This window comes from Vulpes vulpes, chromosome 14, assembly GCF_048418805.1.
Source record: "Vulpes vulpes isolate BD-2025 chromosome 14, VulVul3, whole genome shotgun sequence".
NCBI classification, from domain to species: domain Eukaryota; kingdom Metazoa; phylum Chordata; class Mammalia; order Carnivora; family Canidae; genus Vulpes; species Vulpes vulpes.
Window position 1 is genome coordinate 81,063,911 of NC_132793.1, and position 22,606 is coordinate 81,086,516.

The following is a 22,606-nucleotide window of genomic DNA, read 5'->3' on the forward strand; positions in this document are numbered from 1 at the left end:
TCTGGCTGCTTGCCTAGTACTTCCCTGACTGTATACATCAAGCAATCCCTTTGTAGGCTTTGCATCCATATCTTTACTATAGACTTTGGCATCAGTTGGCAAATACCCCAGATGTTTGGGATAGACATGCTCTGATTTCTCCTCCATTCCTTGGGCTTATTATGCTCATTAAGTCCACTACCTCTGAAGGTTAGGTCACACCACCTGGCTCTGTTACTCCAAGATTTAATAATTCCCACTGAAACCAGGGATCCCAGGTTCATGGTAGTCCGTTCCATCATCTACAGCCTCTCCTGAGCTTCCATAGATGTCTTCTCACTTATGCCTTTCTCAGTCTGTAGGTGAGGGGGTTATCCTGTTTGTGGTTAGGTGGTGAATGGATTAGTTGTACATGATGAACCCATTCCAGAATTCCCACCTCCCAAAGACTTAGGCTTTTTCTCTTTGATATATCGAAGAAGTGCTGGCATCTCAATTTTTTTTCAGCTAAATTGTAATGTAAATCTAGGTTTATTTTTTTTTTATTTTTATTTTTTTTTAAAGATTTTATTTATTTATGCAAGAGAGACACACACAGAGAGAGGCAGAGATATAGGCAGAGGGAGAAGCAGGCTCCATGCACCGGGAGCCTGATGTGGGATTCGATCCCGGGTCTCCAGGATCACGCCCTGGGCCAAAGGCAGGCGCCAAACCGCTGCGCCACCCAGGGATCCCCTAAATCTAGGTTTAAATAGTCATTTTACTTGAATAGTTCATCAGTAACCTAAAAAATTGCTGGTGCTGTTTAATCCATTCATATACAAGTGCAGACAGTCCAGCCTTACAGTCAGTCCTTCCTAGTTCTAAACAGGCTTCCTAGTATCCTTTCAATACAAATATTTAAGATGCTGAAGTATCTCATGTGTATCTGTCATCTCCCCTAGGAACAGACCTGAGATACTCCTTCTAAGCTATTCTTGGATGAGATTTTGCTCTGGGCCTGGACCAATGAGTCTAATGGCCCAGAGAAAGTCATTGAAAGGTTTTCAGGAAAGAAGATCTGATTGGTATGAGGTAAGAAGTTTAAACATGCCACTCCAAGTTTCATGGTCCCAAATATTGGACTTTTTTTTTCCCTTTTACCTAGAGTTCTAGTTCTGCAACCAGTACCTTCAGGGCCTGAGCATGAACTCACAATTTACAAGTCAAGCAATCAAGTGACTGAACATTCTAAGTATTACTTTTTAGTTAAGAGTAGTTTTTTGTTGATTTCTGTGGATGCCTACTAAATACAGCTGACCTCGGTGTGCCATTTTAACACATTATTTGTATGCCCCTTTGAAAGAGATGTTCTTTTCCAAACAGTTGTGTGTTTAAATTAATTAAAAAGTGAATTTTTTTTACCACAGAGAGGAACTGTCTGAGAAGTTCACTCCATAATATCAAGACACTGACTGGCAGTGTGTAGCTGCTAAGCGCAGGAGCTTTGATATGCTTGAAGTCATATTTCTATCATTTAAATAATCTTTTTGCATTTTTCTAGGTATATAGTATAGGGCAAGTTATTTAAACACATCTCTTAGTTGTCTTATTAGTAAAATAGTGACAAAGACAGTTCCTCCAACACAGGGTGCTGGAAGGCCTGAGTGATTCAATGGGTGCAAAGTTGTTAGTACATAGTCCTCCATACATGATAGCTGTTTTTATAATATATCTCTGAAGGGGCCTGAAACTTTGGAGACGAAGGAGAATGTGATAAATCTAATAAGAGGAAACAATTAATGGACATGAAATATTCACCAGTGTTTAAGCACAGATTGAAGTAATCCTAGAAGTAATTGCTGAAAACACTGTACTAAATACCTTGGAGAGGTCTAATCAACTTCTGAAAACCCAATGTCACATTTTGAGTCCTGTTAAGACTGAGAACAGAGGTAGAAAATATGTACAGGTGGTAGAATATGTCTCACAGCCCCCTCTCTACCTTTCCCCAGCACAGTTCCCACCTGAAAAGAGGTGGAAGTGTCTTGTTGAAGTCATAACACGTGAGCTGAGGACCTGAGGTTGTTCATTTTTAGTAATACATATTTGACTCAAATGGACTAGAGTATAAATTTTCTGTCTGCCAGCAATGCTGGCAGTTGCCATTGGTTTGTGGAATTTGTGAAGGTTTGTCTTTACTTAGTGTGAGGCTGCAGCACCTTCCCACAGAGCCAGTGTTTGGACGTTGGGGGTGGCCAGCCCTCCTTCCAGATGCATAGAAGATGTAGGATCTCTGCCCACACTATTTAATCACTCCTGAGTTGCCAGTGAGGCCCTAGAGGTTGGCACCAGCTGCTTTGGCTTGGCTGGAGTGGGGCCTCCTGCTCTCCAGGGATGGGTTCAAAGTTTTTGTTCATGGGCTTTGGCAGGAGTGGAAGAGGAAGGCATTTCCTTTGGACACGGTCCACCTGTAACCTTTCTGTCAGAGAAGACATTTAACCTCCTCCCATTCAACATTTGCAGAATCTGCCTCTGTGTGGGGCTGAGCAGAGAGCTGAGCCCCCAAGCCCAGCAGTTGTTACCATTACCCCCTGGTGGGCAGGACCCACAGATAGACCTGCACCCTTGATCTGGGCCCCCACCTGCCTTTCCACAGCCTCTTTGTCAGCTACCCCAAACCAGAAAGATGCTCATTCCAGGCTTAAGTATTTTTGACAACATGTGCATTTATTTGTATTAGAAGTACAAACGTAGGAATCCAAATACAAATACAGAGGGCAGCCCAGCCACCAGGCTCAGCTGGCCCAGGACAGGCCCAGGCCTAGAGGGTGCGGCAGGACTGGACAGGCGAAGCGGGGCGCGTGCCGCCCGTGTCGCCAAGGCACGTTGGGCGCTAGGGCGCCCTCGTTTCACTAGGACACCACGAGCTGAGCTGCACGGCTAGCGGGAGTTACGTCCTTGACAGAGGGGAGGAGGACAGTGAGACCTCAGAACCATCTGGGGATAGAAGGGCCCAAGATGGCCCAAAGACTGGGAGTCAGGGCTTCCAGGCCCTCATGGGACGACAGGGAAGCAGGGGCTGTTGGAGGCCACTTGGTGAGGGCGGGGACTCTGGCCTGGTCCTTGGTCCACTTGTCTAGAGAGGGGTGGGCACACACACTTTGGCGGGGTGGACCCCTTCTTGAGGCCAAGCTCCTCTACATTATGTCCTCAGAGCGGATTCCAAGATGCTCTCCGACTCTGGAATCCTTCTACTTTCCTTCCACCTGAATGAGATAGCTTCACAAGCAGGAAGGATTACATTGAGGCAGAGAGCAGATCTAGGCTTTTGCCCTTCCTTTATGCCTGGGGCATCTTCTAGGGCTCAAGGTGGTTTTACTTCCCACACAAGCTTCAAAAAGAGAGGACAGTCCATGCGCTATGGCTAATTCCTATGTCGTGTGGTTCACACTGGACTTGATTGATGCTTTCTCACATTGCACTGGAAAGCTATGTCCTACAGAAGTGAGAGGATGGCTATTTTCCATCTACATCTTGAAAACTGCTTCTAGCCTAACATGGTATTGACCACTTGCACAAATGATCAAGGAATCACTCAGATGTGCACCCAAGTAAAAATATGATCAGGTGTTCTCAATAGGAGGCAGGTTTGTTTGAACTCAGAACCAATTTCAGATCAGGTATTTAAATTTGTTTGTTTGTTTGTTTGTTTTTTAAGAAAGACTGTGGTCTCAAATTTTCAGAAAATATAGAAATTGTCAGGTTTCTCTCTCTCTCTTTCTCTCTTTCTCCCTCTCTCTCTCTCCCTCACTCCCTTTTCCTTAACTAAATGCTTAGGAAGCGAATATACTATCACTAGGAAACTCTGCTCCTTCCTACTTGTTTCAACTACATTTGGGGTGATGGGTAGAGTAATACACATGTTAATAAGTTGTTCCAGTTTTACCACTGTACATACACATACAAATACATACATACACATCACTGCATGTGAACACAAGATGGCCCTTTGCTTCTTACAAGACAACCCAGGCCCAATCCCTGAAAATTATTACTCTTCTAAAATCTTCCATAGAAAATGCACTCATGAGGAATGACCCTTTCACTCAGTCCAGGAGCTGCTTGTAAGGAAAAATATGTTATGTAGTTATACAACTATGTGCCTGTAAACGTTGTTTACTAGCACAAAATTAGTCATTTTGAAAGTCAAGATGATTGAAAGTATCATTTACAATGTTTTCGTAGAATTATTCTAAACAGATAATATAATAGTAAACTCTGTATATAATCAATATATTTTGCCTATGTCTATTTCTATCTCAAAGTAAAAATCTCAAGATAAATTAGGAGTAATCAAAGTTCAGACCCAAACTGTATAATAAGAAGCATATTGATTGTCCTTTTGGGATAAGAAAATCTGTGGTGTCCACAGGTACATCCATTTTAGGGAAAAGAGGTCTTATCCATTACATGTGTTATCCTCATGAAAAAGAATAAGAATAAAAAAGCCAAATGAGATTTTTAAAAAAGCAAACAAACATAAAACCCAGAATAAACCAATAAACAATAACCAATAAAAAGGAATTATTTCAAATTTTGTTTGAATCAAGGTAGATAGAACTGGAGGGACACAGAGAAGTTATGGAAATGTTTTAGGAAAGCAACATTTTAAACAATGATTTGCATATTTAATATATAAACTACATATTTAAACTTTTCAATTTTCTTAATTTAAATTCTAATTTAATTATGATTTGGGAAAAACATTAAACCTTTGTTTTGGATCAATAGCTGAGGACTAGTATGGAGCAAGAAAAAGGATATAGATGATAATGGTGAAATTGATGATGGTGATAATGGTGATGATAATTATAGTGATGCAGCACAGTTTATTTCTTCTAAAATCTTACCCTATCTGGTTCACAATTTGAAAATTTAGTCAGCATATTATGTGTATTTTCTATCATTACTTATCTTGTAATTGCACTGAAAGTTACTTCAGAGTGCAGTTTTTTTTTTCTTTTTTTAAAAAAAATTTTTCTATAGATTGCAGGGCTAACCCTCACTAACCAGTGCATGGACTAAATAAATGGGGCATGTTAACTAAATGGTGGGTGGGTTGATTGGGACATAGAAGATGGGGTGTTCTGATCTCCCCATCAAAGTGACTAAACTGTTACTACGTGTATTGGGGGGCTTTCACTCAGTTGACAAACTCACCCCCCCAAAAACCCTCCTTTTATATATGACAGTGCATGATAAAAAACTATTGTAATAAATTCTAACCAAATTAAAGCACTTATCATTTGTTCCTCAAAATCAGTCTGACTGTGAGTTAGGACTTCTACTTTTTAATGGAACTTTAATTCTTTTATGAATAACTGATTCGTGGGAAAAACAAAGAAGAAAAGTCCAAATAACTAGAAAAGAGGGAAAGATAGCAGCTACCTTCTCAATATGGAGTATTTCATTATTGACAATTGATCTTCATTATTCTTTACAGTCTGTTGAGTTTAACCTGTTCAACAGACATAAAGGAACTTTCTTCCCTGCAGGACCCATTATCATCCTCACTTTGTGAAGCTGGTCCATTGGGCTGGGAAAACTGTGTTGTGGTTACAAATTCAAAAAATGAAGTGGTTATTCTGTATGTTGGCAAATTGAACACCAATAAAAAAATAAATTTATTATTAAAAATTTTTTTAAAATAAAAATAAATAAATAAATAAATAAATATCAAAAACAAACAAACAAACAAAAACAAAAAAATGAAGTGGTGAAAATAGGCCATTATCTGAATAATTCAAGTACAACAATTTACATTTCCTTCAATTACCTGAATGTTGTATTCAAGCAGTGTTTGTTTTGTGTGAGTGCATATGTGTGTACAGAAGTGTGTATGTGTGTGTGCACACAAGTGCATGTGTGTGTCTACGCACATTTGCATGTTTTGTCTTCCTAATTTTTTAGCTCATGTTTCTATATTATACAATCTGATTAGCTCAAAACATTGAAAACTTGTTAGTGACTGTTCAACTAATTTTTTAGCATTGATTTAAATAGTCTAAAATTTAGTTTTTATGTGAGCAGAGTAATCAGAGGCTTATGATATTTTATTGACAACATTAGAAACAAAATCATCATTTAGCTAAAGGACATTTTGAAAAACAAATTGTAGGGAACATTCTCTCTTTTGACTTTATTAGAACTAGACCAGGCTTATAGCCTGGAATTGCTAACTTGTAATCAGAAGAAATTTTAAAAGTAGGAATGGAAATGCTGTATTCTCTAGTCTTCAAAACTATCAAACATTAGAAAAAGCAAAGATTTTATTCCCCTGGAGATTTGAATGGCTGAGTTGTCATCCTGTTTTCTCAACATATAATGCTTTCCCCTTATAATGATAAAAATTTATTTTTAAAGTAAAAGGTAAGTCAGTAAGGAATAAAAGAAGAGATTTGTCATTTAGCCTGAACTGTTCTTTTTTCTGGTTCTTTGAATATGACTATACAATGTGGAGGTACTTCTAAACCGTGTGAACCTGAATGTTTCCTACAGGCAATTTTGAGAGAAAGAAACATGTACAGATTGCACACTTCCTCAATTTGGGGCAATTTGAAGGGGACTCAACAGAAAGTTGTGAATTTCACATTTCCAGTGTATTTACAATATTTCCCCATCTTATTTCCAGACCCTTTTCTGATTATTTTAAAAATAATAGTGTTCTGAAGGCCAATACTGATCATAAACATTTTAATGTGTATTTATATTTGACTATTTTTTTCTCCAAATCATTCACTAACTTTTGATTTTTACAGAAATTGAGGATGAAACTTCATATGTATATAGTTTATAAACTTAGAAAAAGCAGACAGCTGTAAGATTGTGGAGATTTCAAAGTGCTTTGTGTCTTGAGAATACTGATCTAATATAGTGATAAGTATAATGGTTGGAAACCAGTTATAGTTCTTCAAGTTTGCAAAGTAAATCACAGAAAGTTCTCAATTATTGGCAGCAGAATAAAAATGATCAAGGAAGAAGAGGTTTTGTTTGTCTTATTTTCTAGCCCTTTAGATAAAGAGTGCCCCGTTGCTTCCTAGTTGTAGCAAGTATTATTTAATGCAGAATAGGGTTGTCTATTACCCACCTTTGTTTGCAGAGTGTGGTATTTTGCAGAGCAGCAAAAAATATGTTTAGACACCTCTACTGCAGCAAGCTATGGCCAGGTAAAAAGACTTGGTGTGAAGGTTCTATGTGGACACTCACATCTCATCATAAGCACTATGTCACTGACTTTTAGATTGGCCTCAATTTCCCTTATGTTGCCTAAAATCATTTGCCATGGAGGACAAGTGTTTTTTCACTTGAATCCATAAAAACTGTGTTCTTAACTGATTTGATATACGATTAAGGATAAAACTGCTTGGTACATAAAAAAAAAATTCTGTCTGCATCCATTCATAAACAATAAAAAACCTCACATGAAACATATGTGATTACAGGAAATAGAAAATCTATAAGATGTGTATGGTATAAGCTTTATGTGTTATTGTAAGGCATATGTTGGGTAAATTGGGGGCAGTATTGGCTGGGTCCAGAGTAAGTTATAGTGACATTGTCCTTCACTGTCCAGTACCTGAGAATCTCTCTTGTCTGGTCAATGGTATTGAGACTTTGTACAAACTGAACTTTCTAGGCTCTAAAGAAGCATTTTTCTCTAATCCCTGTAATGTGAAATGCCTTCTCTTTGCCTCTTAGTCTGGATGCAGCTTAAAGGAGAGACAGTCACAGTTGTAAGTATGATCCACAGTGGTAAGAAATTAGAAATCCTTTTCAAAATATGGAACTCTCACTTCTCCAATTTACAGTATTTCTGAAAGTGAGGAACGCAGTAGCACCTTTAGAATACCAGTCACTCACACAATGTCTCCACCAGCTGCTGCAAAACCACAAAAATATTTCTCAAGTCTAAGTGCACAGCAAGCTGGGCAGAGCTGAAGGATGCTGGGTCTGTGCAGAACAGTCTTATATCCATGTACCTCACACATATTCTACTAACCAAGCATACTGGTGAAGGAGTCCTTCAACTTAAGGGTGATGAGCTTCCCTCATATTCTCCCTGTGCCTCTCTTCTTCCTTCCTCCAAAATGTAAACTTATACACACTTTCTCAAGCAAGCCCCTGATCTCTATATATGAATAAGGTACATGCTACTCTTCTATTTTGTGGACTGAAGGCTCATCTCAGGAGTTGAGACTGATTAAGAGAATTTGAACAGGCAAGCCTGCAGAGAAACTGACGGTGTGTTTTGAGGGTATGTTTGAGTTCTTTTTAGTCAGAACCCATATTGGGTAGATTGCTGTATGTGCAGGAATATATTTTGCATGTTGTGAGCAAACATCTATTACACTCTCTTGAGACGTAAGTTTTCCTTCATGGAAAAAGAATAATGAACTAGTATGCTTAGATCAGTAGGATGACTGAGTTCAGGGAGAAGAGAATGGTTGGATTCAGGAAGCAGGTTATTGGTATGTACATCCTATACATATAATTTCATAAGAATTGCCAATGACACCCAAATATTGAGTGGCTTTGAAACAAGAAGCATCAATAAATTTTTTTCAGGTAAAATTGGACCCAACTTAAGTTATAAAAGTGTTCTTAGGTTATTTTCCTTCCAAGAAGAATTTCACTAGAAAATTCATTTCCCTCCAGAATTTTTAAAAAGACATAACAGGTTGAAATTCTTCATATTTAGAGATTATAAATTCATGAAGTCGAAAATTATGTTTGAAGAAGACCAACCTCGGGCCACCTTCCATGTGTACTCAGTGTTTGGTGGGACATGGTGGGATTCCTTTGGTCAGGGAGCCTCCAGACTACCACTGCCAGGTTTGGGAGAGTGTTTATGCATAAGAGACAGAACAAGGATGCTAGTAGGTGAAATTCTCTGATAGAGTATAAATTTCATGTAAGTCAATAGGTTCAACCTATTTCTCTACAAATATTTATCATTATTTTATGTCTTAAACTGAATTTGCTAAATAGAATCCAATTGGTTTGTGGCCCATGTAGCAACGATCAAGTCAAAAGGCAGGGAGTTGACAGAAAAGAAAATAATGGGCTTGGATGTCTCACAATATATAGACTCCGAATATCGTATTCCAATATTTGCATTCACTTGATCTGAATCATGTCCATAAAAATAAAGATTCATCTAATTTTACTTTGTTTAGCCTCTTCCACTCCCATCCCCTTGTGTTGGTCTGCATCCAGTAAATTGTATGAAATCAGTACTTTGATATATTCTCCCTGTATATTATTTTACTTTTTTTCTGAGTAGTAATCCTATTTACAGTAGATAATTAAAATAAAATTATATGATTTCCAATAAAATTAATTCCGTTTTCTGGGTGAGAAAAATGAGAATCACAGAGATACTGGTACCAAAATTTTAGTACCAAAATTTTAATAATGCCAAAGCAGTATTAGTGAACTGGTAGGACTTTTATCCTATCAATGGTGGGAAGCTTCTGAAGAGTCTTGTGAAGTACATACTGGTGTCCAGTTATAACAAAGAACTAACATCAAGAAGCAAGTTAGTTTTGTGTTATAAAAATATCAAAAGAGTAATAATCTCAGGGTTTTTTTCTTTGGGATTTTGCTACATATTCATATTTCAAAGTATAAAATAATTTTTGTTCATCAAAATATATCATTGATGATAGCCATTGCCCTTGTTTTTGCATCTAAGGTTGATTTGACTTAAAAGTTAATATTCACTAAGAAATTTTAAAATTCTATCTACATTTCTTTCACACCCTGGAAAACATTTTCAAGACAAAGGCTTGTGAACGCTGTATGCCTTTCTTTGCAAGATGAAGATAATCACTGAATCTGTAATAGCATAACATAAGCAAGATACATACTCTGGGGTTGTATTTTGCTCTAGTAAAACATAACTCCTAAAGTAAATGTTGAACTTTAGCTGAACTAATCCAAGAAAACAAATTTAAAAATACTGCTGACTTTCAGTAGTTTGGAATAAAGTAATAGCCTTCTGATGTTCAGAGATAATATCATTGACTTCAGAAACACAAGAATTTTGAAAATCATATTTTTTTTTCTCAACTGGGAACTTGTGGATGATGCATATACAGCCTTCCCAAGCCTAGGATGAGATTATTTGATAAAGGAATGCTAGATAACAATGATGGTACCGGAATTAAAGAGGCCACAGGGAGAGGAAACTGGGTCAAAACTCACTGCAGTTCACACTTGAACTCAGACTGCCTGGGAACATGGGGCTGAGGTCAGCATGAGTGTGTCCTACCTAGCAAGCAGTGACACCACAAACATGGGCACTGGTACCCCTAAGGGCTGCAAGGGAAAGACCCAGAAGGGGTCTTGGCCCGAGAGAGCTTCTTGGATATTTTCTTGCATGTTTTACATATTTTTTGGCAATGATAATTGGCAACTGCTTCCAAGATCCAAAAACCTTATTCAAAACATCACCAAGCTACAGATTCAATAAGGGATTAGCAAGAATATCACTTTGGAACTCAATGTATGTGTGTGCACGCATGTGTGTGAGTGTGAAATACATAATAGAAATATTTGCCACGTCCTCTTCTACTGCTCAAAGGTAATGTATAACTTCAGATAAACTGAGCAGTGTCCTTCCTTCCTACTCCAGTTGGTCACTACTGGTCTCGGGAAGGTGAAAGGTAAAGAGAGAAACCTAGTGCTCTTTACTCTACCACAGCAACATTTAGAGATACAAGTATCCAACCCAATAGACCAAGTTGAAGAGCAGGAATGATGTAGGGAAAAAGACCCGGGAATATGAGTCCAGTTCTAAGATATCTATGTGAATACGCCCTTTTCTCCAAGATCCCGATTTGCATTCTTCATAGCAGCAGAAGAAGCTCTGACAGTCTTTGCCATCCAGACATTCATAGACACAGGTATCTTCCAATTCCTGCCAGTACACAGAATTGTTTAAAGTGATCATTGCAGGTGGTGGTGGTCTCATGTCAAGGAGAGAATAGTTCTGTAGGCAATAAGAACAACATAAAAATCATCATGAAATGCAATAAGAACAGCCCAAGGTGAATTAAGAAATAGGCATGTTATGTCTATCCATTAGATAAAGAGGACAATGCCGTGCCCCTTCCCACACAATCTCCATCCCTGCACTGGACAGTTTGATCTTTGAGAGTTCAATCTGCCAATTCAATATCTATACATCTAATGCAAAAGGAGTACAGTGGAGTTTTCAAAACTGGCATATCTCAGCAGGGGCTGAATACATTTTCAGATGTGTATTAACCATTTCAAGTCTCTGTTTTGCTTACTTTTTTGTTGATTTGGAGTAAATATGTACATATTGTATATAATCCCTTAAATGTTAAGCAGTAAATTTAAAATGTAGAGAGATAAATTTATTTTTTCCCTAATTAGTAAATAGTAAAAATTATGGTATATAAAAATGATGAAAGAATCTTCCTGTTCCATGTAATTTATGTAAAAAAAAATAGCTTTCAGTGTGTGATGGCCAGACACCACTTGTCATATTAAGAGACATAGTCAAAAGTGTGTACAGTGGAATGTTTTATTTTCTACTTCCCTAGCTCTCCTCCTGATGTGGAAAAGTCAGTGTAGGGCAGGTAAAGGAGAGGGGATGGCTTATGTTCACTCATAAATGAAAGGTATCACTTTTAAACTTGAGAAGTGGCTTCAAATAGACTTGTCAATTCCTCAGGTGCTTGTTAGTTCTTCCAATAATTATGAATTATGTATTAACTTGAAGTTTGTCAAGAGGATATATTTCTAAATTTGACTAAGTAATGTGAGAGAACTAAAAATCACAGTTCCCTTTCTGGTTTAGTTTCATTTGTGCTGGCTGAACTGAGTGACCAAAGTGTGTCAGTAAAAGTGGTAAGATGTTGACATCAAGAGAGAATTGGACACACAAACCCAGTCTCAGCTAACTGACTAGATCCTTTGTACTTTGCTTGGAGAGAAACCTTTTGGAATTCATTAGAAAGCATCTTGAGTACCTGTTATGCAGTTGGCCCTGCAACATAGATTTCAACAATGCAGGTCCACTTGTATGCAGATTTTTTTCAAAAAATAACAAGTCCAGTACTATAAATGTACTTACTTTTCGTTATGATTTTCTTAAAAACATTTTCTCTATATTATGTCAACGTAATAATATAGTACATAATACATATAACATACAAAATATATGTTAATCAACTATTGGTTACTGTTATTATGTTATTGGTAATGCTTCCACTCAACAGTAGACTATGAGTTAAGTATTTGGGGAGTTAAAAGGACAAAAAAAAGTTATACGCGGATATTCAACTGCATGTGTTGGGAGGGTTAGCATCCATAACCCCTGAGTTATTGGGTCAGCTGTATTTCTTTTAAGGGTCAACTGTATTTTTACCAAAAATGAATCAAGTAAAAATGTAGAACACTCAGCATCACAACTGGTAGCCTTTTGGGGGCATCCTTTTAATTGAGAAGTGTCTGTGTGTGACGTTCAACCTATAGTGAGATGTCCTGGACCACATGTTCATGAAGTATTGCCTACTACATACCTACCAATGGCCAGTCAGGAGCATGATCGTGCAGCCTTCTACCTTCCTCCAGAACTCTGGGCAATGGACCAAAACAAAAGCTTTTTGTTCTATAGGCTCCACTGTGGACACATCTCTAGGTTAATGATTCTTAACCCTGAGTGGATATAAAAATCACCAGGGAGGTTTGCTGAAAAAAATTTAAAAAGCTGATTCCTGTCTGTAGTCTAGTACATTTGAGGAATCTGCAACTTTTTGGCAAGCCTTGGTTGGAAAAATCTGCCTTTAATAAATAATAATTGCAGGTGTGTTTTGACAGTGTTCAGTTAGATATTTATCCTGTTATTTCTTCGACCTTTTGTGCCTCTGTAGTGATGACACACAGATGAGAAGCCAGCCATTACTGGCATGGCATGCCTAAAGGAAGATGATGCAGAAAGGGCATCAGAAGGTTCTGAAAGGGGCAGCCAGGGTGGCTCAGCAGTTTAGCGCCGCCTTCAGCCTGGCGCATGGTCCTGGAGACCCCGGGATCATGTCCCACGTCAGGCTCCCTGTATGGAGCCTGCTTTTCCCTTTGCCTGTGTCTTTGCCTCTCTCTCTGTCTCTCTCTCTGTCTCTCATGAATAAATAAATAAAATCTTTTTTTAAAAAAGAAGGTTCTGAAGGACCTTGTGAGGACATCTCACATCTCTTGTGAGGACAGCTCGCAAGAGATCTAAAGGGTGACAAGAGGAGCTGTAGGCAATAAGCAACAAAGTTTCTGGGAGCAAGAGAAACCCCTATTTCACTTCTTCATTTATCAAACTCATGATCATTGAAACATACATAAACCTGATCTAATAATTAAGAGAGCCCTATGTATATCTCTACAGCTCACTGTTTTGAAATAAAACTAACTGCATTTTATAATATTGCGATAAAATTTAGGATGCTAAGAGCCTTAAACAGTCATATATTAAATTGTGTAAATACTTTCTTAAATGTGTAACTTTCATTTGTCATAAACATTTCAAATTGTGCTCAAAATGGAGATTTTAATTAATGAGTCCCCAAGGTCATCTGCAGCCAAGCAAGTTCCCTGACTCACTTCTGCTTTGCCTGCATGTAAAATATAGTCCTATGACTTCCCTGGAAATGCTGTGTTTCCTGGGTGACAGGTACTATTGTACATATGAAGTGGTTAGCTTTGAATTTTACATATTAGGAAACTGAGGCACAGAGATATTTGAAAAACTTTCCCCAAAGTGCACACGTTTGTTTGTGAGGCCTGGGTTGTGTCCATCATTGCTTAGAGGCTGCCCATCTCTGCAGATGTTGGTAATAGCAGCCCTTTAATTAGCTTAACCTGTGGATATTTCAGAATAGAATCCAAGACATTGACAATTATTATCCAACCTTGGAAAACTCTTTTTCTTTGGCTATTTTATGAACTTTTGTTGAAGATCTCTCTGTGTTTTCTCATCTGGCCTAGAACCCTTTCTCTCTAAATTATTTTTCTATGTACTTTCTTCAAAGTCATTATACTTTCCCTTTTTTATTTATTTATTTATTTATTTATTTATTTATTTATTTATTATAGTCACAGAGAGAGAGAGAGAGAGAGAGAGGCAGAGACACAGGCAGAGGGAGAAGCAGGCTCCATGCACCGGGAGCCTGACGTGGGATTCGATCCCGGGTCTCCAGGATCGCGCCCTGGGCCAAAGGCAGGCGCCAAACCGCTGCGCCACCCAGGGATCCCTACTTTCCCTTTTAAAAACAAGCAAACAATCCTTAGAGTTTTGTGAAAATTTCTTTTTTCTCTATATTAAAAAGATTCTTTCCTTTGGCAGTAGTTTTTTTATACCAAAGGTGTCAATAATTCTTCTTCCACTCCCAACCCACTGGCTGTGTGATAATGTGCTTTGTGGGCCTCAGGCTCTTTGTTTTGACTTGTCTCTGTTACAGCATCCCCACTCCCAACCTTTCCCATTACTTTTCAGTCTGTTACTAGTTGGAAGCATTTGCTGGCAAATCTGTATGTTCTCTGTGGCTTCCCACAGCTATAAAAGTGGCTTCACCACTCACCTTATGTCAAAACTAAAATGATACACTTGCAGAGTATAGATAACAAAACAGTTTCCTTGAAAAAAAAATGTGTTGAAATGCACTAAACATAAATTACGGATCAGTAGTTAGAAAACCCCATATGGGTAGGCATAAAGCATTCAGTGTAATTAGTGAATTGATAGGTATAAAGGGAAACAAGTAGCTATATATAAATTTTGTTAAATGATAAAAAAAGGTAGTGATTTAAAAACATTTCTCAATTTTTGATAGATTCTTACCTCAAGCCACAAACTAAAAATTCAGATGCATTAATAATGAAATATAACAATATTGTAAATTGTTTAACCTTAACCAATATTTACAGAGCTTAATTTCCCTATATTTCAGTTTTCTCATCAGTAGAATGGATTGTTGTGAAGATAAAATGAATTGATACATGAAAACACTTAGAACATAGTGTCCAACAGAGTTTGTGCTCAAAAGAAGGCAAGAGAGAGTTATATGATTTTGAGGGTAGGGGGGACACAAGGGGCAGAAATCACAAAAAGGAAGGCTGATAGATTTAGCAACAGGAGATTTAAAACCATGCATGTAGAAAAAAGTACAAGAAATATAGTGACAACATTGCCATAAAACTGAAAAAAAACTACACAACAAAAAATATATTAATATTCTTAATTATTCTGTATGTGACTATACAAGTTTTAGGTTATATAAAATATAATATATATAATAAATAATATAAATAACTGGAGGATTGATACTTTAAAAAGTTAAAGGACATAAAAAAGTTATAAAGGTTATATAAAAAACTTTCATAAAAGTTAAAAGGAATAAAAACAATTCATGAAAACAGAAATACAAATAAAAAACAAGTGTAAAATATTGGATTTTATCAATAATCAAAGAAATGCTAAGGGAACAGTTTGCAGAAGGCATTTTTTTCTGTTTGATTATCAAGCCTAATACAGGGCGAGTTCTGGGAGGTGTGTGTTCCACACTAATGGAGCCAAGCAACCCTATTGGCCCAGTCATTTTGCTTCTGTGAATTTATATTAAGTTAATAGTCATATGTTTATGCAAAACTGCAGTGATAAGAATATGTATAAAAGTGAAAAGGTGTGGATTAGCCGGTATCCAGCCAAGACTGTCTGTGTAGCAGTCATGACATATAGTGCAATCATTAAAACAATCCTATAATATTTGTAACACAAAAACTTATTCATATTTTTGAGTTAAAAATATAAATATGTATGTATATGCTAATCCTTGGGTAGAAGGATTATGATTATTTTTTTCCCTTTATTTTATAAATTGATGTTTAAAAAGTATACACATTTTTGAAGAGACTATGTTCATTACTCATTGTTCTTCAATACATGCATACATAAACAATAACTTATTATTCAAACTTAGTTTAGTAAGGGTGCTCAGAAATATTTGCATCTTTAATGCTATACATACAGAGGGGGCTTGTAGGCTTATTCGCTCATGAATCCATCTTGAGGAATCTGGATGTAACAACTACAAGGAAAAGAGAAAAAAAAATAATTAGAAAACTTCTGTGGAAATCTGTATCATAAAACACCTTAGTTAAGAGCAACTTTTCATCTATGATTATATCAATCTACGTCACTGGTAGGTGAGGTGAAGAGATGCTGTGGGGTCATATTCATATATTCAAGTTCTCTATCTTCTTGTTTTGACATCTTGTTGAATTAGCTATTTACATAATATTGTATAAGATCTTTAGGAATAAGGATCATTTATTGCAAACTATCCTTTCACTACTCTTCCAGAAAATCTTCGCTACTGGAACTCACCGAAGTTTTCTTCTTAGTGGTAGTTGGTTTTCTACAACTTGAATAGTAGTTGAGGGTGGCATACTCCATCAGAGCAGCAAAGACAAATAAGAAGCAAACAGTCACAAAGAGGTCCATGGCAGTCACATAGGACACACGAGGCAAGGAATTCCTAGCAATGGTACTGAGTGTGGTCATGGTCAGCACTGTGGTGATGCCTGTACAGAGGATAGTTATCAAGATGTAAAAGGAGCCATATAAAATTCCTCCACTCCAACAGTGATTTATTTTTAGGTAAATTCTTCTCAACATTGTATAAAAGTAATAGTATTTTTAATTTTAATGTCTATACAATTGTATAGACAATGTCTATACAACATTTCCATATAATTTTTACCATAGTTCTTGTAATAACATTAAAATACCTGAATTAAGTCAACACCTTTCAATTTATTCAGAAATTCCCAAACTATTTCACATTTTGTCTTTTAAATATTTTTAAAATAAAGATAGTTTGCAGAGAAGCTTGAATGGCTCAGTGGTTGAGCCTCTGCCTTTGGCTCAGGGTTTGATCTGGGATCCTGGGATTGAGTCCCCCATCAGGCTCCCCGCAGGAAGCCTGCTTCTCCCTCTGCCTATGTCTCTGCCACTGTCTCTGTGTCTCTCATGAATAAATAAATAAAATCTTTAAAAAGAAAGTTTGCAGTCCCCCATACATTCTCTCTGTTCCATATCTCACATTGTTCTTCAGCCCATATAACTATTCCCTTTTTTTTCTTTCTGCAACTTATAAACTGCCACCTTTCTTTGAGACTCAGCTGAAGTACCATTCTTAATGAGGTGCCATTGCTTATGGCTCCGTAGGCAGAGTTGATAACATGTGTCTCTACACTACCCTTATCTTCTATGTGCTTCCTTTCTGCATTAGCACAGAAAATTGCATATATTTTTATAGTCCTTGCATGTCTGTCTTTCTGAATAAATTGTGTGATCATTACAAGAAAAACTGTGTCTTGCTCATCTTTGCTTACCTGTTGTCAAGCATTGTGCCTAGCACATTTTAGGCATTTCTGTGAATGCTTCACATAGAATGCATTGATTCATTGATTAATTAGTTAAATAATAATACTTAGTGTTGTTTTGACTTTGATTTAATCAAAGATGCATATGTGATGGATGCATCACATGGATGCATCCATGTGATGGATGGTTTAAAAGGAAAAACATTTAAAAAAGGAATGGAGGCTACTCAACATGAAGAAGAATGAACTAACTGGATGATTATTATGTGAAATGAGTTAAGGTTAACTCTCCCCTAGATGAGCTCCTGCAAAATCAGAATGTGCTAGAGGTGCTAGACAGGCAGGCTAGTGACATGGATCCTGGAATCATAGGACTATGCACATTAACATTTACTACCTCTGTTCTTGGATAAGAATACTATAAAATATCCACCTGGCAGTATCACTCTGTGATTGGGTAAGCATGATAGATAAATGCACAATAGTTCCCTCCTTTCTGAGGATCACAGCTCCTGTTTAATGCTTCTTTGTTCCTCCTCAGAGAAGTTAGGCAGAGCCAGTTGGAGAATGAGCATAATAGCACAGAGTGGACAGCTCAGCCATGCATAAAAGGACTCAGAAGTTTGAATCTGTTTCTTTGATCAGTACAGTAAAAACAGAATGCCAGGCTCTCTTTATTGTAGGTGGGAAAGTTGTGATGCTTTATGTAAAAATGCTGTGTAAATTTGAAAAGTCTACACTGATGGCAAGTGTCTTTTTATAAAAATAAAGATTTTCAATAAACATCTAATTTAACTTTTAAAAAATGAGGTGACGGGTTATGGGCATTAAGGAGGGCACATGATGTAATGAGCACTGGGTGTTATATGCAATTGGTGAATAACTGAACTCTATATCTGAAAGTAATGGTATACTATATGTTAATTGATTCAATTTAAATAAAATAAGATTAAAAATGTGATCATATCATGTCTACAGAATTTTTTTTCCACAAAATTTAGGCATTTAAAAATTTAATTTTTTTAAAACATTTTATTTATTCATAGAGACAGAGGGAGAGAGGGGCAGAGACACAGGCAGAGGGAGAAGCAGCCTCCATACAGGAAGCCTGACGTGGGACTCAATCCCGGGTCTCCAGGATCACACCCGGCTGCAGGCGGCGCTAAACCGCTGCGCCACCAGGGCTGCCCTAAAAATTAAATTAAAAACCCAATGAGGTTAAAACCTCATTTCTCCAAAAATTTTTATCTCATTAATTTTCATTTCCCATTCTGAAATCCCAGTTATAATAATACATCTTCATATTGTCCTACAGATCATTGAGGCTTTGTTCATTTTTAAAAATCTTTTTATACCTCTCTTCTTTAGATCAGGTAAATTTTATATGTTGGTCTTCAATTATGCATGACCTTTTATTCTGCTATCTTCAGTCTACTCCTAAGCCCAGTTAGTGAATTTTTCAATTCAACTATTATACATTTCTTTCTAGAGTTTACTTTTTAATATACTTTACCTGCTCAGATTATCCATCTGTTCATTCATTAACATTATATTTTCCTGTAAGTTCTTTAACATTGTTATAATAGCTGCTTTAAAGCTCCTGTCTACTGATTCAACACCAGATTTGTCTTTTTATATTGACTTTTTTTCTATATCATGGGTCACATTTTCCTACTTCTAAGAATGTCTAGTAATTTTTTATTGCATACTTAATATTGTGGATGATACATTACAAATATTATTAAGTATGTTATCCTTTTTAAAAACATGTTAAATGCTTTCTTATGACAGATAGTTAATTTCCTATTATAGCTTGGTTTAAGCTTTATTTGGAGGTGGTCTGGAGTACCCCTTCAGTCCTAGGCACAGGCTTTCTGGTGTCTCAGCTAAATATTCTGGTGTTCATGACATTTCTCTCTTCTTCTCGACTGTAAATCTTTTATTTTCCAGGTTTATATATTTCCAGTATCTCTATCTCCTTAATGCCACCATGGTGACTCTTTGACAGGACCTTCATAGCTTCAAGTTATGCAACCATTACTACATATTATATTGTTTAGAAGCTGATTTTTCAAGTCATGCTCACTATGACACCTAGCATTTGTAATTGTAAGGTCATAACCCCAAGAACAGTTACTAAATTTGTGTTGTAACTTTGCTGGATTATTTACCAATTCTATTATGTATTTTTTATAAGCATGCAAAACAAACACTGGGAGGATAGTGCAGGCTAGTTTATCTTGCTCAAAAAGTACTTTGTTTTTAAATAAAGAATAGGGATCCCTGGGTGGCTCAGCAGTTTAGCGCCTGCCTTTGGCCCAGGGCATGATCCTGGATTGAATCCCATATCAGGCTCCGTTCGTGGAGCCTGCTTTCCTTTCTGCCTGTGTCTCTGTCTCTGTCTCTCTCTCAGTGTCTCTCACGAATAAATAAATAAAATCTTAAAAAAAGAATAAAGTAATAAATACAGAGAAAACACAAGGTAATATGAGAAACTTTGCAAGGATTTTGAAATTGGGGGAGCTCCCTCTTTCCTGAAAGACATTTGTCTGGGCAAACAACCTCTATATTCAGTCTTGTATATTACCTTTGTTCACAAATCAAAATATTGGAAATTAGGTAACATTCTTATCATAAAGAAAAACTGATATAAAGATGTTACATACACAATTCTAAAACCACTGAAATCTAATCTTTTATTAAGAGGACTTTGAGGGTCAGAGAAAAATTAATGAAAAGATCCTGAGCTTAAAAAAAAGATACTGAGCTTTATTATGTAGATTATAACTTTATAAGATTGTTAAACAATCAGAACTTTTGTTGAGAGACTATTTTACTGATATTGTCTTCAGTTCTCAAAAATGTGTGAAAAGTTGTGTCTCTTTACACTAATGAGGCTTTTCAGTGTGACAGATTCTCAGGGTGTGACTACATTTTTTATGATGACATCATCCTTAGAGCATAGTATCAGAAGATGTAATTGATGTGTTCTGCATCCTTAACCCCAACTTATTTTAAGTGGCATACTTGGAATTTCATTGTCAGAAAGAAGAGTCTGACTTGACTACTTGAAATAATTTAAGCACAGTTTAAGAAGCCCTCAAATTAGATCAATTACATATGAACTGTCTCTCTCACTGGAAGTATTTTTGTGAATAGTTCTGTATTAATAGTAAATAAAATGGTAAGAGATTTTTTTCATTTTTTTTTGAAACTCACCTAATGCTGTTCTTGCAGGCGTAGCATCTTTTTTGATCCAAAATGACACCCAGGATAAAACCACGGTCAGTATACAGGGAATATATGTTTGAATAGTGAAGTATCCCATTCTTCTACTCAATTCAAAATATATAGTCATGACAACATAATCACCTGTAATAAAATATTATCAAAAGTAAACAACTTTCTTTGTTTAAGTTTGATTATTTATTTTATTATTAAAAATAATTCAGGGAAATAATTTTGTTAATTGTATGACTTGGATAAAAATATACAACTACAATACATCAAATTGTGAAAAAAGTCAAAATGCTGTTTTTTTTTAAAGATTATTTATTTATTTATTAGAGAGAGAGAGAGAGAGAGAGAGAGAGAAACAAGCAGAGGGAGAAGCAGGCTTCATGCAGGGAGCCTGATGTGGGACTCGATCCAGGTCTTCTGGATCACGCCCTGGGTGGAAGGAGGAGCTAAACTGCTAAGCCACCGGGGCTGCCCAATAATGGTGTTTTTAAACTTAATTTTTATAAACTTTATTTTATCCACGGCTGTGCAAGACATTTTACTAGTCACTGGAAAACACACAAACATATTAATTGATAGAGGAGACAGACATGCACATTTCATCTGGGACAGACCATTACTCAATGTGCTATCATTGCTTGAGTTCATCTGAATGTTGAATGTTTAAAATCAAGGGTAATATAACATAATCCACCCTCAAGCAGATCCATAGTCATTTTGTTTTTTCACTAGTAACAGAGCTATACATAAACTTTCATACCAAAATTTGTGTAACAATTTTATATTTCTATTTTTATAGCATGATTTTAGCTTATCAACGTTGTATTTTGTTTTATTTGATATTTTTTATGTTGATCTTATCCTTTCATAACTCCAGAAGTTAGGCTGTGCCAACCCGGAAAACAAACAGAAGAAATAATTTTATGACATTCTGCTTCCTTCTACTACAGCAAAGCCATACCATAAAAGAGTTGGGAGCAAAATAGTTGTTACTAGAAATGCCATAATATTCTCTGAGGTATTAAGAGAGGGTGCATGCTTAATACATTATTTTATTCCAGAATCATCTTTATTTGAGTTCTTTCTAGGCAACTTTCTGCTGAGAGCATATTTGTCTGCCTCTTCCCATTTGACCTTCTCTCTTCAATATGCTGGCTTCAGCCTTTTTGGCATCAGAAATTCACTAGATTCTGATTTGAATGATCATCTCCCTCCACACCAATGCCTGCTCTTCTCTCACCAGAGACTTTCTCTCTCTTCAAGGCAGAAATCCAGAAGCCACCTGTGACTCCTTTTTCCCTTCTTCAATTCCTGCATTGCTCTCAATTCCTTTCCCCACAAGTGCCAGATTCTATCAAGCTCCCCACCTATCTCCTGACAACTAGTCCTTTTCCACCACTCCTGACCATTCCATGTCCTACTATCAAAAGGATCATTCTAAAACACAAATATCAATATATCTCTCCCCTTATAATCCTTTACCAGCATCTTGCTACCCTCTTATAATTGTCATGAATTTATTATGGCTTATACCATTCTGCATGCAATGCGCCTTCCCTGTAGTCTTTGGACTCTGGACATCAGAATCTCCCTAGATCCACAGACATACCCAGATCCTTCCCCATGGACCAATAAATCTTTTCATCTGCCTAGGGTGCTCTTCTTCTTTGTCCTGCATTCCAATAGTTCCACTCACCTTTGAATCTCAGCTTAGAAATCACTTAGTTCACCAGGAAGTCCTCATTGAGCCCCTCCCAAGAATTATTATTAATTCATTTCTATAATCGTTAATATATTTTTAAGACTAATAAACTGGTTGAGTTATAGATAATATATCTCTTCTTTACCAATAATTATAAGCAATGAATTAGTGTTTGTTTAATGAAAAGATGATAATTAAATCCCATTTTTTACTTAAAAAGATTGACAGGGTGACTATATT

The 22,606-nt window shown here is 36.6% G+C and overlaps 1 protein-coding gene across 1 annotated transcript in view; it reads right to left on the minus strand.

Moving 5' to 3' along the window:
- Positions 1–2,667: 2,667 nt before the first annotated feature.
- GABRG3 (gamma-aminobutyric acid type A receptor subunit gamma3) overlaps positions 2,668–22,606 on the minus strand; it is a 675,209-nt gene continuing 655,270 nt past the window's right edge. Inside the window, exons 7-10 of the mRNA XM_072737022.1 lie at positions 20,644–20,796; positions 16,424–16,620; positions 16,065–16,124; positions 2,668–11,014 (exon numbers count right to left, since the gene is read on the minus strand). Of these exons, the coding sequence (XP_072593123.1) occupies positions 10,733–11,014; positions 16,065–16,124; positions 16,424–16,620; positions 20,644–20,796 (692 nt within the window). The 3' untranslated portion in view covers positions 2,668–10,732. The remainder of the gene's footprint in view (positions 11,015–16,064; positions 16,125–16,423; positions 16,621–20,643; positions 20,797–22,606) is intronic.